Raw genomic sequence first — 16,171 nt, forward strand, 5'->3', positions numbered from 1 at the left:
GAGCTCTCCTTTGTTGTGCCATGCTCTTGTGTAACGACTCGACTCTCCCGTTTTCTAGTCCTGCTCCTTGATTGAGAAGAAAAACATCTTCAAGAAACCAAAGAAGTCCAGCTGCCTTTATTTGAACCCTTTGGATTCCTTTGATAGCGTTTTATTCTTTCTTTTGTCTCCTGGTACAAATCGAACTCAGTTCAGCAGAATCAGCTGAACAGATTTACAAATTTTTCAGCTCTGTTGTCACATTTTTCCGTCCTTTGCAGCACCGAAGCGTTCAGTGCTGAGCGTGGAGCGAGGGAGGGCGCTACCAAGGTGATGATCGTGGTGACGGACGGGGAGTCGCATGATGGGGACTCTCTGCCAGCCGCTCTGGAGGAATGTGAGAGCCGAAACATCACCAGATACGCCATCGCCGTGAGTTCTAAGTCCTCTCTACCCTGACTGAAAAACAATATAGAAAACATTCCTCCTCCATTGTGCCGATGTTTATAACCGCACAATTCCACCACCACTCCTCTAAAACAAGGTGGCCAACTCATGGACGTAATTTTGGGGGGGGGGGGGACAGGAGGGACATGTCCCCCCCACTTTTACCAAAATCAAGTTTTGACCCCTGCACTTTTTACCATCCATAAACAATATTACGCTATATTAAATTGACACTGGTTGAGCTCTAAGACCAAGCGGAAAACAGCCGCTTGTGTTGAAACCTGTTTCCCATTAGAGCATACTGTAAAGACCCCTCCCCCCCCGTGTCCCCCCCACTTCTCAAGTGAAAATTACGTCCATGGGCCAACTAACCAAACGAACCCCTTGAGTCTACTAAAATAGCCAACAAGAAAAGCTGCTTCTGGCCGGCTCCACCCGACCCCTCCACTGAGAAGAACGCACTGTGGTCACATCCTGATGGTTATAATAACGCAGAGGCAGGCAGACACTTGTGGTGGGACCCCTCCTTGTCTCACAGGGAACGTTGAGACTTCACAGCAGAGAGGGTATGTCAGAAGGGTCAAGAGTTCTGGACCCAAACAGACGAATCCATTTTATAATTTATGAAAGGGTTGCAGGGGCATTCATGAAGAAGAAGAAGAAAATATCATTTCTATAGCGCCTCTCAAGATAAAAATCATGAGGCGCTTCACAAAAACAAAAACAAAAAAATGTTAAAATATAAAAAAGCATTTAGAAAATGTTTAAAAATATATTTAAAATGAGCAAAAATAGGCAATTGGGATTTAAAAGAAAAAATGTTAAAAAAGAGAGAGAGTGAATAGGAAAGAGGGAAATCAGTGGATCCTGAGGAAGGTGGAATAGGTGGGGAGAGCAGAATAAAGAGAGAGAGGTGAAGAAGGTCATACAAAAGCCAGCTTGAACAAGTGAGTCTTCAGCTGCTTTTTAAAGGAGACCACTGAGTCCACTGATCTCAGGCTCAGGGGGAGAGAGGTCCAGAGTCTGGGGGCCACAGCAGCAGATGATCTGTCACCTTTGACCTTTAGCCTGGTGCTACACAACCAGTAGGCTTTGGTCACTGGACCTCAGGGACCTGCTGGGGGTGTAGGGACTGAGAAGATCACCAATGTAAGATGGTGCTTGTCCATGTAAGGCCCTATAGACCAGAACCAGGATCTTGAAATGAACCCTGAAGTTGACTGGCAGCCAGTGAAGCTGGAGGAGAAGCGGGGTGATGTGGGTGTGTTTGGAGGACTTGGTCAGAAGCCGAGCACAGGCGTTCTGAACCACCTGTAGACGGTTCAGGGAGGTTCTGCTCAGACACGTGAAAAGAGAGTTACAGTAGTCTAAGCGTGAGGAGATGAAGGTGTGGAGAACTGTCTCAAGTTCAGAGCGGGACAGAATGGGACTCAGCTTAGCAACGTTCCTGAGATGGAAGAAGGAAGAGCCAACAAGAGAACTGACATGAGAATCCAGGGTGAGAGCTGGGTCAAAGGTCACACCAAGATCCCTAACATAAGGTTTGGTGTGAGAAGCAAGCTGACCAAGAGAGTCTCTGACTTTGGGAGAAATTATGGCGTTATAAGATGATCTGAGAAAGTATTGATAAACTGAAATGAAGGTGTCGTGTTATGATACTGAATCGACATTTAAAAGCAGTGTATTGTTTTTTTTATTTATTTTTTGAGAATTAAATGCAAACATCTACTGTAATTCTTTGTGAGGTTCATTTCAAACTCCGACCACTAGGTCACCTAGTCTAGGTGGCAACGGTTTTTAACCACCTCCATTCTGACAAGATCTCACGATAACACTTAGAAGCATCTAACCTGAGTTTTTCAGTTAATTTCAGTCTGGCTTTAGTATCACAATGTATCATATCGTCCCCTGGTATCGTGATATTTATCGCATCGTCCCCCCCACATCATGATATATATTGTATCGTCCCCGGTATCGTGATATATATCGCCCCCCACCCCAACGTCATGATATATATTGTCTCGTCCCCCCATATCATGGTATATATCGTATCGCCCCCGTATCGTGATACATATCGTATCGTCCCTCCGTATCATGATATATATATCGCATCATCCCTGGTATCATGATATACATTGTATCATCTCCCTGTATCGTGATATATATCGTATTGTCCCCCCATATTGTGATATATATCGTATCGCCAGATTATTACCAACACACACCCCTGGTGTTTTACTGGATTTGTTGCATTTAATGAAGACTTTCTGACAGCCCAAAGTCAATCAATAAATTTCAAAGCAGTTTTTATGAAAAAAACAGCACAAACTGCTTCACATAATACAAACAACAATACTTAAAGGGACAATGTGTAGTTTTTATCATTAATCTCTGGGAATATCTATCAAAATGTTGTTCAAAATGAATGAAATGATGCCCATTTGTTGAAAAATATTGGTGGCTTCTTAACAAATAACCAAAAAATCAGGTCTAAAATACACGGGAGCGGGTCTAAGTCTCTGGGCGACGCCATATTAGATGCCATGTTTCCTTCTACGGAAGCCCATGAGAACAAAATGCATTTACTGATTTGTAACAAATGGTTACAAAGCTTTCACCATTCATAAACGTTGTTGTTTTACACATTTACCTCTTCACTCGTTGCCAGCAATTAAAGGGAGTCTGATGTGCTCATCATTTTGCTAAAGTTTACACTCCCCAGTGCTTTTTGACCCTAATGGGCATTTGTTGGTAAGGTCTGACTATAACACAAAAATACAGCTTGCTTGCAACAATTTAGGTATCTTCTGCCCCCATTGCCAGGAAAAATACACAGTCACTTTTAAGTCATTTACTACAACATTGCTATGGATATTTCCAGAGATTATTGATAAAACTACACAATGTCTCCGACACTCAGGGGGCTACCTGGTTGATCCTGCCAGTAGCATATGCTAGTCTCAAAGATTAAGCCATGCAAGTCTAAGTACACATGGTCGGTACAGTGAAACTGTGAATGGCTCATTAAATCAGTTATGGTTCCTTTGATCGCTCCAACGTTACTTGGATAACTGTGGCAATTCTAGAGCTAATGCATGCAAACGAGCGCTGACCCTCAGGGATTCATGCATTCATCAGACCCAAAACCCTCTCGGGGTGCCCCGGTTGCGTTGGTGATTCTAGATAACCTGGGGCCGATCGCTGGTCCTTCGTGGCAGCAACGTCTCACATTCGAATGTCTACCCTGTCAACTTTCAGTGGTACTTTAAGTGCCTACCATGGTGACCACGGGTAACGGGGAATCAGGTTTCGATTCCTGAGAGGGAGCCTGAGAAACTGCTACCATATCCAAGGAAGGCAGCAGGAGTGCAAATTACCCACTCCCGACTCGGGGAGGTAGTGACGAAAAATAACAACACAGGACTCTTTCGAATAGGGATGACTCCTCTGAGATGAGTATCCGGTACGGATAAAGCATTTTTGACAAATACGAGCATGAAACGAGTAAAACTCGGAAATATCTGTAATCGTGCTGAAGAAAAATCCTCATTGGGCAACTGACTGTCTTCACGCTCTGTGATTGGCCAGTCACATAGAGCGCCCGCCCCTCCCTGCACACAAAACTCGACCACGCCCACTCCGAGTACAGATACAGATTATTTAGATGGTTGAGCAGATAAAATAGTTAAGAAGATAAAAATAGTTAAGATAAATTAAGATTTAATCTTTAATTTAATTTAATTTAAAGTTAAGATTTGATCATAAGATAAAAATAGTCTTCAGACCAAGCCCCCACAATGCGGCTCAAAAATTTAGGCCAACCCAGAAGTACCAAAAATTGCAGTTCCACCCTCATCCACTAGGGGCTGGTGTCAGAAAAGAGCAAATCCTCATTGACTCCCATGTTAAAAATGCCAATTTCACAGCAGAAATAAACATGTTTACAGCCTGGTACCAAAACATGTTTTTGGTTTAAATGATCTAGTTTACACTCATGACAACTCTGAGGGGGGTGAATTTTTTTCTCACTCTTCTGTTTAAGTGTATTAAAAGCCTAAAATTCTGTATAATTAATGAGCATCAGACCCACGTGACCACAGAGCTAGCTCCGTGGAAAGGCCTCAGTAGAGCCTCGGTCTGGCTTGGAAATGTTCCGGGATTTTGAGTCTCCGTGTTTGTGTATTCTTTATTGGATATTATTTGTGCAATTGTTGGACAAAATGACTTGCTGTGGCATTAATTGCACTAATAGAGCATCCAAGGAGTCTCCACTTCATTTTTTTCTGTAAGTAAAATTATATTTATGTATTTTAGGTCACTGCCGAGCTGAGCTTAGATTTTAACATGTACTGTTTAACCATGAAATTTAAATGTAAAAGGGTAAAACCCAGTGCATCTAACATAATGCTGCACCTTGAAAATGGGTTGAAATATAACATGTTGGTGGAGCTGGGTTCCGACTATCGGCTTGTGGAGCTCTCGGGAGACCTCTGTGTTCCACCCATTTCTCCCCTCCCCGCAGCCCAGCGCATCTCTTTCTCATCGCGGCTTCTGTCTGCTGCGCAGGCTGCCGGCTTGTGAAGGTCTGGATGGAAACCGATGTTTTCCACCCGTTCTTCCCTCCCCGCAGCTCGGCGCATCTCTGTCTGATTGTGGCTTCTGTCTGCTGCGCGGGCTGCTGGCTTGTGGAGCTCTGGGAGACCTCTGTGTTCCACCCGGTTTTACCCAGCGGTCAGCCCGGCGTATCTCTGACTCAGAAGCTCTGGTGTTGTGCACAGTTAACTCCGGTTGTAACTAGGTTGCTACCTCCGTTAGCTTAGCTCCCACCTCCGCATTAGCTTTGCGTTAGCTTCAGGTTAGCTTGTCGCTAGTTCGACCGGGTGTCGTCAGTTGATCCCAGCCTCACAGCCCCACCCTCAGCTCCTCCTCTCTTCCCTTTTGTGGAATTGTCTGGGCTTTGAAGAAATACACTCCTCGATGTCAAATGGTTTTAATGACAAGGATGAAGGAGCCCTGCGGCGACATACAAAGCTGAGTGAGCAGAAGCTAACGGCAGCGTGAAGCAGCAGCATGGGCTGATGACCAAAGCTAAGCAATGCGATAAAATAGGTAAATAAATGCAGCACGACTTAGCATGCATACTGACAATGTGACCATTACATTAGCTTAACAAGCAGGTGAAGACTTACAGATACAAGTCGAACAGTAGCATGGATAGACAGCAGTGTGATGGTTGAGCGGCAGCAATCCAAATGAGAAGCAGCAGTATGTACAGTGAGAGATAGTCACATGTACGTAACTTCAGGCACATCCCTGAATACACCTTTTTCCCTCGAGGCTTGATCGCAGCACACCTCTGCAGGCTTGACGGAACCAGTGACATGGTCAAAATGGCGGTGGTGGCCACCTCCCATTTGGCCTCAAAAATGTGTTATTTGAGTCTATGGAAACCCATTGTCCAATATTTATATGTCGATGCTTCAGACATCTATGCAAAATCAAAAATACGATGCACGCATACACAGAGTTCACATCCCCTTACAACATAACAAAAATACCGAGCTGTAAAGGTGAGCCAGCGTCATGTGTGAGTGGGTGATGCTGTGGGAGATGTTCGACACACATGCATGTTGCTCCTGAGTTACTTCCTCACTTCCTTTGGTTTCATGAAGTCAGACAGCTACCATCATCACAGGATGTTGCCAGGTATGTTAGTGATGTATTAATGAGGGAGGTTGTCTTTGCTAAAGAAACACATTTTAGTGATTCACGAGGAGGACGTAAGCACAAGAGAGTGCAGCATTTTAGGAATGCTTGGCTCTGTAAATGATAATAACTGGAAATGTGTTTTGAGTTTCGTTCAGCCCCCCTCTGGACTTTTTAAAACTTCTATAAGAGCCCGGCGTGCATATGTAGAAGTAGGTACTTTTTACTTCACACACTACGCCCCGCTCCCCTACGCTTTGAAAACAGAGGATTTCCTTCATGTGTTTGGCAGCCGGAGCCACAGCGGAGATTCTTGGGTTTGGTTTCTCTTATGGAATTTTCTGGTTTGTACTTCAGGCGTTGAGCCATGAGCCAATGATCCTGTAGTGGATGTTTCTTCAGTCATTGCAGGTCTGTGTCATAGTCCATCAAAAACACACAACTCGTTTAGGACTTTTAGTGGTGATAATCTGTTTATTTACTCCCAGTTCCTCACTTTAGCGCCTTTCCAGCATATTGCTTTCACAAATACTTCAACTAATTTTCGATCCTTTCCTCGCCTGGACTTCAGGTTCTGGGTTATTACATCCGGAAAGGGCAGGACCCGGAGACTTTCATCGACGAGATCAAGTACATCGCCAGCGACCCAGACGACAAGTATTTCTTCAACGTGACCGACGAAGCTGCGCTGAATGACATTGTGGACGCTCTGGGAGATCGGATCTTCACCCTGGAAGGTGCTGATTTGAATAAAATGTAGAAAGGTTGCTTTTAGTTTTGAGATTACTTGGAGTCGCGCTGTAACACACGATCAGAAAAGGTTTTAAAAAGGAAAAGGTCTGAGGAAGTCGTACGAAAAGTGACATCACCTTAGATGTTGAGAGGAATCGAAGAGGATGAGGAGGAGAGGAAATGTCCACCACCAGCTGTCTTGAGGTTGGGGTTAAAGGTCAGATCCTCAGAGGCACAAAGAAGGAAAAGGAAGGGAGTAGAAGTGCAAAGAAACACGAGAATGAATGATGTTGACCTTTTAGGTACGATGGGCTACAACCAGAGCACATTCCACATGGAGATGTCCCAGGTCGGCTTCTCCACGCACACTTTAGCTGTAAGTCCTGCTTGTGTTTGTTGTCACTCCTGTGGCAGCTGTCAGCTCAGTTTATAGTTGATTTTTCCTCTTTTATTCTTCCTCAGGATGGTATTCTCTTTGGGATTGTGGGTGCCTACGACTGGGATGGTGGCGTTTTGATGGACAGGGCCAGTGGACCAATCATCCCATCCAGAGAGGCCTTCGAAAGTGAATTTCCTCTGGAGCTCAAAAATCACGCCGCTTATTTAGGTACCAAACTTTCACATCTAGACACTCAAAAATCGTGACGTTTTATAAATATTTATTTACTTGAGTTTGAGGCTGGACTGTGTGTTTTCAGGTTACACGGTCTCATCTGTGGTGATCGGTGACTGGAAGAGGCTGTATGTAGCTGGAGCTCCTCGCTTTAAACATAAAGGCAAAGTCATTTTGTTTGAGCTCAACGATTACGGGGATGTGGAGATTATGCAGGCCTTGAATGGAGAACAGGTAAGGTTTGTGTCATCGAATGTCTTGTGCTGAGTTTAAAGCTGGAGGATGTAGTTTAATTTAAAAAACGCTACATTTGACTATCTGTCCCTGTTGTTTCATGGAAAGCAGAGCTTCCATAACTTATATTTCCCGAGTCTCGCCTCGACAACTAATCGAATCGTTCACACATGCCTTGGGTTGATTTGCGCCCCAGTTCCCAGCATGCACTATGGGACGATGTGCTGACGTACAGTCGCCCTAGCACACCGACCTAGCTCGAATGCTAACTCAAACAGCACTGAACTATTATCAGTCTGTAAACATCAAGCTAACTGAGGAAGAGGGGTTTTTCCTTTATGTGTTGGAGCTAAGTGATTAGCGTAGCTACATCGTAGCTATGGTTTTAGCCTGTTGTAGCGTTAGCTGTGGGTTTTAGATGTTTCCTTTCTTGAACTCTGCAGATTTGATTAAAACGAGCAATTAGCAGCTCCTGCAGAACCTGATGGAGGCTGAGGAGATAATTCAGTAGTTAGTCATTACTTCTCGTTAGCACTATATGGCTATTTGTGTATGCAGTAGGCGTCATTTGGAATTCTAGGATGTCCAAGGAAGGTCCCGCCTTTCTCGCCTCTGATTGGCTGGAAGGGCTCTACTATGATTGGCTATTTCGTGTAAGAGGAAACAGTTTTCCCTCGCTGCAGGTTTTTGTGTTCACAGCAAGACCTTGAGGAGTTTTTTGAAGAAAATGTGAACTCATCGCTATAATAAACATCATTTCCTGTTTAGCAACAAATCAGGTTCAGTTTCTTTCATAAAAGAGCCTGAAAAACATCAAATGTGAACTTGTAATAATTCTTGTAGCATTTTATCACACTGTAGACCAACTTTATATCTGTTTGCTCTATTGGGGTTATCTTATTACTTCATTATTAGGCTATCCTGCTTTAATAGGTTAAGGCTGTTTACAAGTTAGAGCACACCTCTCATCAGCAGATTAAATGTGTATCATTTAATCAAAAATTAAGTTAAAGCTGATTATGATTTTGACCTATTATTCACCAGTTTTCATAATTCTAGAGAAGAAACAGACCTGATGCACACAGCTGAGCAGAATAGGGCAGTTTTATTAAATGTCATACCCAGGTAAGGCACATATGTTTATCCTGTGTACTCTAATGCTTCAGAGCCAAGAGATATAAACTAAGTTCAACAGTTTGATAAAAGCAACTAGATTATAATTTACATTTTACGTTTTTCTGTTTTTAATGAAACATAAAACATAAAATGTTTTGCAGATGTAACCCAGAAGCTAGAACCTTAATGAGGTATTAACTAATTGGCTTACTAATATGATCCATCCTCAATTTAGATAAAATATAAAATATAAATTAAGGAAATTAACAATACTAATTAATAGATATCTAATTAACTAATAGATAATTTCATAATGAATTATTGGAAGGGTGAATAACTAAAATAACGAGTTTAATATTAAACATCGGTTAAAACAAGAATCTTGAACATCACTAACAGAAACAGAAGAGGAAAGCTGTATACTATTGGTCCAGGTGGGAATCTGAAATTTCATTGGCTGAGAGAAATAAGTCCCGCCTCCGCGAAATAAAACCGTGCGACGCAGCTGAGCGAGAGGAGAGACAAACGGCTGTGCAGCACGCAGATACAGAAAGCAAAGACTGAGCGGTTAGAGAGAGAGAGAGAGAGAAAAAAACAACGGTCGAGGCCGTGAAGAACCCTGATTTGGGTGCCGCATAGATAGAGGGAGAGGCGGACTTGACTCCTTCTAATAAGAGCTAGGAACTTGGAACCAACGCGGTGAGTAAAGAAAAAAGAAGAGAAAAAGCTAACGATGCAACTTAAAAAAAAAAGGAAACTTAAATAGCTTATCAAATTAATTCCATTCTTATAGATTTGTGTGGAGACGACAGAGTGAACCAATCCTCTGTAGGAGGGAACCGTTGGAGCGCGTTGGTGAGTGAATGAGATTAAATTCAGTAAATTATTAAATTCAAAAAGCTAATTACAGCAACCGAGGTGACAGCAGTGGGCTGCTAGACGTTAGATCCCAGGAGTTAACATCTCAAACTACCAGTTAACGGTGGTAGGGCATATAGGAGTTAACGGCTCAAACCGCCAGTTAACGGCGGTAGGGCATATGGGATTCCCAGGAGTTAACGGCTCAAACCGCCAGTTAATGGTGGTACGGCCTAGATGTACAAGGTCCTCAGGGGCGTTATAGCTAACGCCATAGAATTAGCAATGCGTCCCTTAACCAAACATTTAATAATAAAAAAAAATAGATAAATAAAAATAAATAAAAGCTAACTGATTAGGGAGGAATTATTTTACAAAGGTGGACCAAAGGACCAGAATTTATATTTTGTTTAATTTTGTTATAGAAAATTTTATTTATTTATTTATTTATTTGTTTGTTTATTTATTTATTTGTTTATTGTGTTACAGATATACAAGGTGTCACAATGCTGTATAGAAACACAACTAAATGTATCCTTGTTGTCATGAATGTATTTCTTGTTGAATAGTGTAGAGTAATAGAATCTAACTGAGCCTATTGAGCTGAACAATTGTTGTCATATGTAATTATATTTCCAGAGCTACTGAGAATTATTTTAATAGACAATCAAATTGATGTTATGTTAGTTGAACTGTGAACCCAAACATGATTGGCTATGCCAATAGAGTGAAGCATTTGTTTAAGTCTGTAAGACTTTATGCTGTGATGTGACGAGAAGGGTCGATGCCAACTCGCTAACAGTCCTGTTGTTTACAGGCTGGGTTTTTTTTTTTCCTTGGGTTTGATCCCGACTCCTATGATCACTCACTTGGAACGAGAACTGGATTTTTTCCTACCGCACCGTTGAGATTGTTCACAGAAGAGAGCAGTCTGCTCTTCAGTTACTTGAGATGTCCTGGTTCGTTCAGTGGTTAAGGCTCGCCATCTCCCTCGTCAGGAAGAAATCCAGTTCTCGTTCCAAGTGAGTGATCATAGGAGTCGGGATCAAACCCAAGGAAAAAAAAAAAAAAAAAACCCAGCCTGTAAACAACAGGACTGTTAGCGAGTTGGCATCGACCCTTCTCGTCACATCACAGCATAAAGTCTTACAGACTTAAACAAATGCTTCACTCTATTGGCATAGCCAATCATGTTTGGGTTCACAGTTCAACTAACATAACATCAATTTGATTGTCTATTAAAATAATTCTCAGTAGCTCTGGAAATATAATTACATATGACAACAATTGTTCAGCTCAATAGGCTCAGTTAGATTCTATTACTCTACACTATTCAACAAGAAATACATTCATGACAACAAGGATACTTTTAGTTGTGTTTCTATACAGCATTGTGACACCTTGTATATCTGTAACACAATAAATAAATAAATAAATAAATAAATAAATAAATAAATAAATAAATAAATAAAATGTTCTATAACAAAATTCAACAAAATATAAATTCTGGTCCTTTGGTCCACCTTTGTAAAATAATTCCTCCCTAATCAGTTAGCTTTTATTTATTTTTATTTATCTATTTTTTTTATTATTAAATGTTTGGTTAAGGGACGCATTGCTAATTCTATGGCGTTAGCTATAACGCCCCTGAGGACCTTGTACATCTAGGCCGTACCACCATTAACTGGCGGTTTGAGCCGTTAACTCCTGGGAATCCCATATGCCCTACCGCCGTTAACTGGCGGTTTGAGCCGTTAACTCCTATATGCCCTACCACCGTTAACTGGTAGTTTGAGATGTTAACTCCTGGGATCTAACGTCTAGCAGCCCACTGCTGTCACCTCGGTTGCTGTAATTAGCTTTTTGAATTTAATAATTTACTGAATTTAATCTCATTCACTCACCAACGCGCTCCAACGGTTCCCTCCTACAGAGGATTGGTTCACTCTGTCGTCTCCACACAAATCTATAAGAATGGAATTAATTTGATAAGCTATTTAAGTTTCCTTTTTTTTTTAAGTTGCATCGTTAGCTTTTTCTCTTCTTTTTTCTTTACTCACCGCGTTGGTTCCAAGTTCCTAGCTCTTATTAGAAGGAGTCAAGTCCGCCTCTCCCTCTATCTATGCGGCACCCAAATCAGGGTTCTTCACGGCCTCGACCGTTGTTTTTTTCTCTCTCTCTCTCTCTCTCTAACCGCTCAGTCTTTGCTTTCTGTATCTGCGTGCTGCACAGCCGTTTGTCTCTCCTCTCGCTCAGCTGCGTCGCACGGTTTTATTTCGCGGAGGCGGGACTTATTTCTCTCAGCCAATGAAATTTCAGATTCCCACCTGGACCAATAGTATACAGCTTTCCTCTTCTGTTTCTGTTAGTGATGTTCAAGATTCTTGTTTTAACCGATGTTTAATATTAAACTCGTTATTTTAGTTATTCACCCTTCCAATAATTCATTATGAAATTATCTATTAGTTAATTAGATATCTATTAATTAGTATTGTTAATTTCCTTAATTTATATTTTATATTTTATCTAAATTGAGGATGGATCATATTAGTAAGCCAATTAGTTAATACCTCATTAAGGTTCTAGCTTCTGGGTTACATCCTCCCCCATTAAATATCATGCACGTCCCTGTGCATTGTTTCTACGGGGTACACAACTTCTTGAGTAAGAGAGTCAATAAAAGCTTTATTAAGTCCTTGGAAAAGGGACCTAACTACGGTCACTAGTGGATTGCCCAATTGAGAGTAAGTTAGTCTTTGAGGAGGCTGACTACTTCGTTCAGATCTCCTGACATACATCTCTGGTTGCACAGTATCATGCTCATCCGTTTCGGTTTGATTCTCAACTGAGACAGGACGAAGTGAGCTCTCTGTTTCCGACAGAGCTGATGAGCTATTCTCTAAGACTTTGGTCTTTTCAGATGTATGTGTCTGATCGTGTATGATGGGTTCAAAACTTACATCACGTTGCTGCGACTTTAGGACACCATCCAATTGAGGTAGGTTTGTGTTAGTTTCATCCCCCGTTTCTACGTCAGGTAAGTATACTTCGTTTTTTTTCGTTTTTTCAGGTAAGTATGTTGCTGCTTCTTTCACTCTTTCAGGTAAGAATGTCGCAGTTTCACTCATTCTGTCAGGTAAGTATGTTTCGGTGTTGATGCCTTTGTCAAGTAAGGACAATTCAGCATTTTCATTACCAGCTAAGGTTGGTTCCTTGCGATCCCCTGTGTGTAAGGATAGTGTGTTTTGTTGTTGAATATTATTTACCGGTCCTGAATCTGCTATGAGTTCCCTATTTGGCAAGGTGACCGCTATTTGATAGGATGGTCGGTTTAGCACTTGTGGAAGATCAGAGTAATAAAACTCATCTACCTCTTCGTCAAGTGGCTCATCTGGGTCAGGTTCTAAGGCTGAACTCTGTCTTGTATGAGGTCTGCTAGGTTTCGTAACGCGTTCTGTTTCATTTTCTAATGAAGAGAGAAAACCACAAGGCAGTAAAAGATCTCTGTGGAGTGTTCTGTTGGGTCCTTCTCCGTTCTCTGGTTTTACAGTGTATACTGGCAAGTTTTCCATCTGTTTGAGAACTATATACACTGTTTGCTCCCATTTGTCTGCTAATTTATGCTTTGCTCTTAAGCGAAGATTTCGGACTAAAACACGATCTCCCACACCTAGTGTGGACTCACGAATGTTTCTGTCGAACCGTTCTTTGTTCTTCCTCGCTGTTTTTTGAGAGTTTTTTATGACAGTGTCATAACTCTGTTCCAGATGACTCTTCAGTTCTTTAACATACTGAGAATGAGTTATAGAGGGCTTGTTCAAATGCGGTAACCCAAAGGCAATATCTATAGGCAACCGAGGCTGCCTACCGAACATTAGCTCGTAGGGAGAGTATCCCGTCACGTCATTTTTTGTACAATTGTACGAGTGAGTAAGTGGTTTTACAAAATCGCGCCAGTGATGTTTCTCAGTGGCTTGTAAAGTTCCCAACATGCTGAGTAATGTACGATTGTACCGTTCAACGGGGTTGCCACGCGGGTGATAAGGGCTCGTTCTGACTTTACGGATACCAAGTAAAGAACAAAGTTCCTTGATTGTACGTGATTCGAAATCCCGTCCCTGATCACTATGAAGACGCTCAGGAAACCCGTAGTGGACTAAAAAATGTTCCCACAGGTTCTTCGCGACGGTGGTGGCTTTCTGATCTTTGGTTGGGATGGACACTGCATACTTTGTAAAATGGTCTGTAATCACTAAGACATCTTTAGTGTTCTTACTGTCTGGTTCTATGGAGAGAAAATCCATGCAAACTAACTCCATAGGTCTGGTGGTGGTAATACTCACCATTGGAGCAGCTTTGTCAGGGAGGGCCTTCCGACGGATACATCTTTCGCAAGTTTTAACTTTGATTTCGATATCACTAGCCATTCTTGGCCAGTAAAAACGGGACCGAATGAGATCTGTCGTACGTTCAACCCCAAGATGCCCCATATCATCATGTAGGCTTTGCATGACTGTTGAACGTAATGAATCAGGCAAGACTAACTGCAATGATGTCTCTGGTCCTAATTGGCGTCTCCGGTACAGTAAATCATTTTGAAACTCAAACCGTTTCCACTCTCTCAAAAGGTTAAGAACCACCGGGGGTTCTGCAATAGTATCAGTTGGCGGTTTATTGTCAGTCATAAGCAGCTGAATGACTCGGCCAATGGTTGGATCTTTCCTCTGCAAGGAGACAAGGTCAGCATGGTTATACTTGGGCACAGCAAAGAAACTGTCACTATTGTCTTCCAACTGGAATAGGTCTGGAATGGCCGCTGCAGACATGGCAAGTGACTGAACTAAACCACAAGGAGAATCAGTCTCATCCAAGACCATGTGCTTTTGGCATGTTGCCTTCACTGCTTCGGCTTGAAGTTGAAGCTCGACTTCTTTGACAGAGGATAAAAGATGAGATCGGAACTCATCTAGTCGTTGGCATTCCTCAGTGAATTTTGAGTTGTCTTCAGGTTTATCATGCAGCCTCCTAGACAGGCCATCCGCGTCAACGTTCTGTGTACCTGCACGGTATCTGATGTCAAAATTATAGGTGGACAACGCAGCTAGCCAACGATAGCTCGTTGCATCGAGTTTTGCCGTTGTTAAGAGGTAAGTTAACGGATTATTATCAGTAATGACAGTGAATGTGTTCCCATACAAATAGTCATGAAACTTATCTGTTATGGCCCACTTTAAGGCTAGAAACTCCAACTTGTGCGCAGGGTACCTAGTTTCACTAGAGCTTAAACCGCGACTTGCATAAGCGATTACCTGTGTGACACCGTTTTGCACTTGGTATAGCGCTGCACCGAGTCCGGTCGTACTAGCATCTGTGTGTACTAGATATGGGAGTTTTGCGTCAGCGTAGCCAAGAACTGGCGAAGTGGTAAGTTTTTCAATAATAGTTTGAAAGGACTTCTCACAGTCTTGGCTCCAACGATTCCCAAAGGGTTCTTTGGGGTTCAAGTACTTTGATCTACATGGTGGTGTTTTAAAGTTTTTCCGTTTGGGTGGATAACCAGCCGTGAGAGATGTTAGTGGCTTGACAATATTTGAGTAATCTTTAACGAAGCGTCGGTAATAACCGGTAAATCCTAAGAAAGATTGGAGTTCCTTCAAAGTCTGAGGCTTCGGCCATGTTTTGAGTGCTTCCACCTTATCTGGATCGGTTTTTATGCCATCTCGAGATACTATATGTCCAAGATAACACACAGATGTCTGGAAAAAACGACACTTATCTGGTGATAGCTTGAGTCCGTATTCTCTAAGCCGTTCAAGAACGTGAGAAAGTCTGGTTTCGTGTTCTTCCAAGGAGTTGGAAAAGACGATCAAGTCGTCTAGGAAAACTAACACTTCCTTCAGATTAATGTCCTTCATACACTTTTCCATAACCCGTTGGAAAGTGCTTGGAGCATTTGTTATTCCTTGTGGCATACGGTTAAATTCATAAAACCCAAACGGGCAAACAAAAGCAGTTTTAGGTTTATCCTTTTCACACATCTCTATTTGATAGTAACCTGACTTGAGGTCCATCACAGAAAACCACTGTGATCCAGCGAGAGCAGAAAAGGACTCCTCCAAGTTAGGCAGGGCATATGCGTCGCGAATGGTTTGCAGATTAAGCTTTCTATAGTCTATACATAGACGTACCTCACCATTCTTTTTCCGAACTACCACTATTGGTGAGGCAAATGGAGACTCCGACTCTCTTATTATACCGGTTTCCAAGAGGGCTTCCAAATGTTTTCTCACGGCTTCATAATCATGTGGATGGATCGGCCGAGATTTCTGTTTGAATGGGGTCTCGTCTTTTAAGTTGATGTGATGTCTTATCTGTTGTGTATGACCAAAATCAAGATCGTGGTGCGAAAACACATCGGAGTAAGTGTTAAGTTTGTTGGTGATCCTCTCTTTCCATTCTTCGGACAAGGGCGAAGTACCGAAGTCA

General features: G+C 42.2%; 1 protein-coding gene across 1 annotated transcript in view; it reads left to right on the top strand.

The window, feature by feature from the left end:
* The window catches only part of itga10 (integrin, alpha 10), a 62,531-nt gene that overhangs the window by 34,070 nt on the left and 12,290 nt on the right, over positions 1-16,171 (top strand). The window contains exons 8-12 of the mRNA XM_015950395.3: positions 261-411; positions 6,704-6,869; positions 7,167-7,240; positions 7,327-7,471; positions 7,563-7,711. Of these exons, the coding sequence (XP_015805881.3) occupies positions 261-411; positions 6,704-6,869; positions 7,167-7,240; positions 7,327-7,471; positions 7,563-7,711 (685 nt within the window). The remainder of the gene's footprint in view (positions 1-260; positions 412-6,703; positions 6,870-7,166; positions 7,241-7,326; positions 7,472-7,562; positions 7,712-16,171) is intronic.

Source organism: Nothobranchius furzeri, chromosome 5 (assembly GCF_043380555.1).
Source record: "Nothobranchius furzeri strain GRZ-AD chromosome 5, NfurGRZ-RIMD1, whole genome shotgun sequence".
NCBI lineage: Eukaryota > Metazoa > Chordata > Actinopteri > Cyprinodontiformes > Nothobranchiidae > Nothobranchius > Nothobranchius furzeri.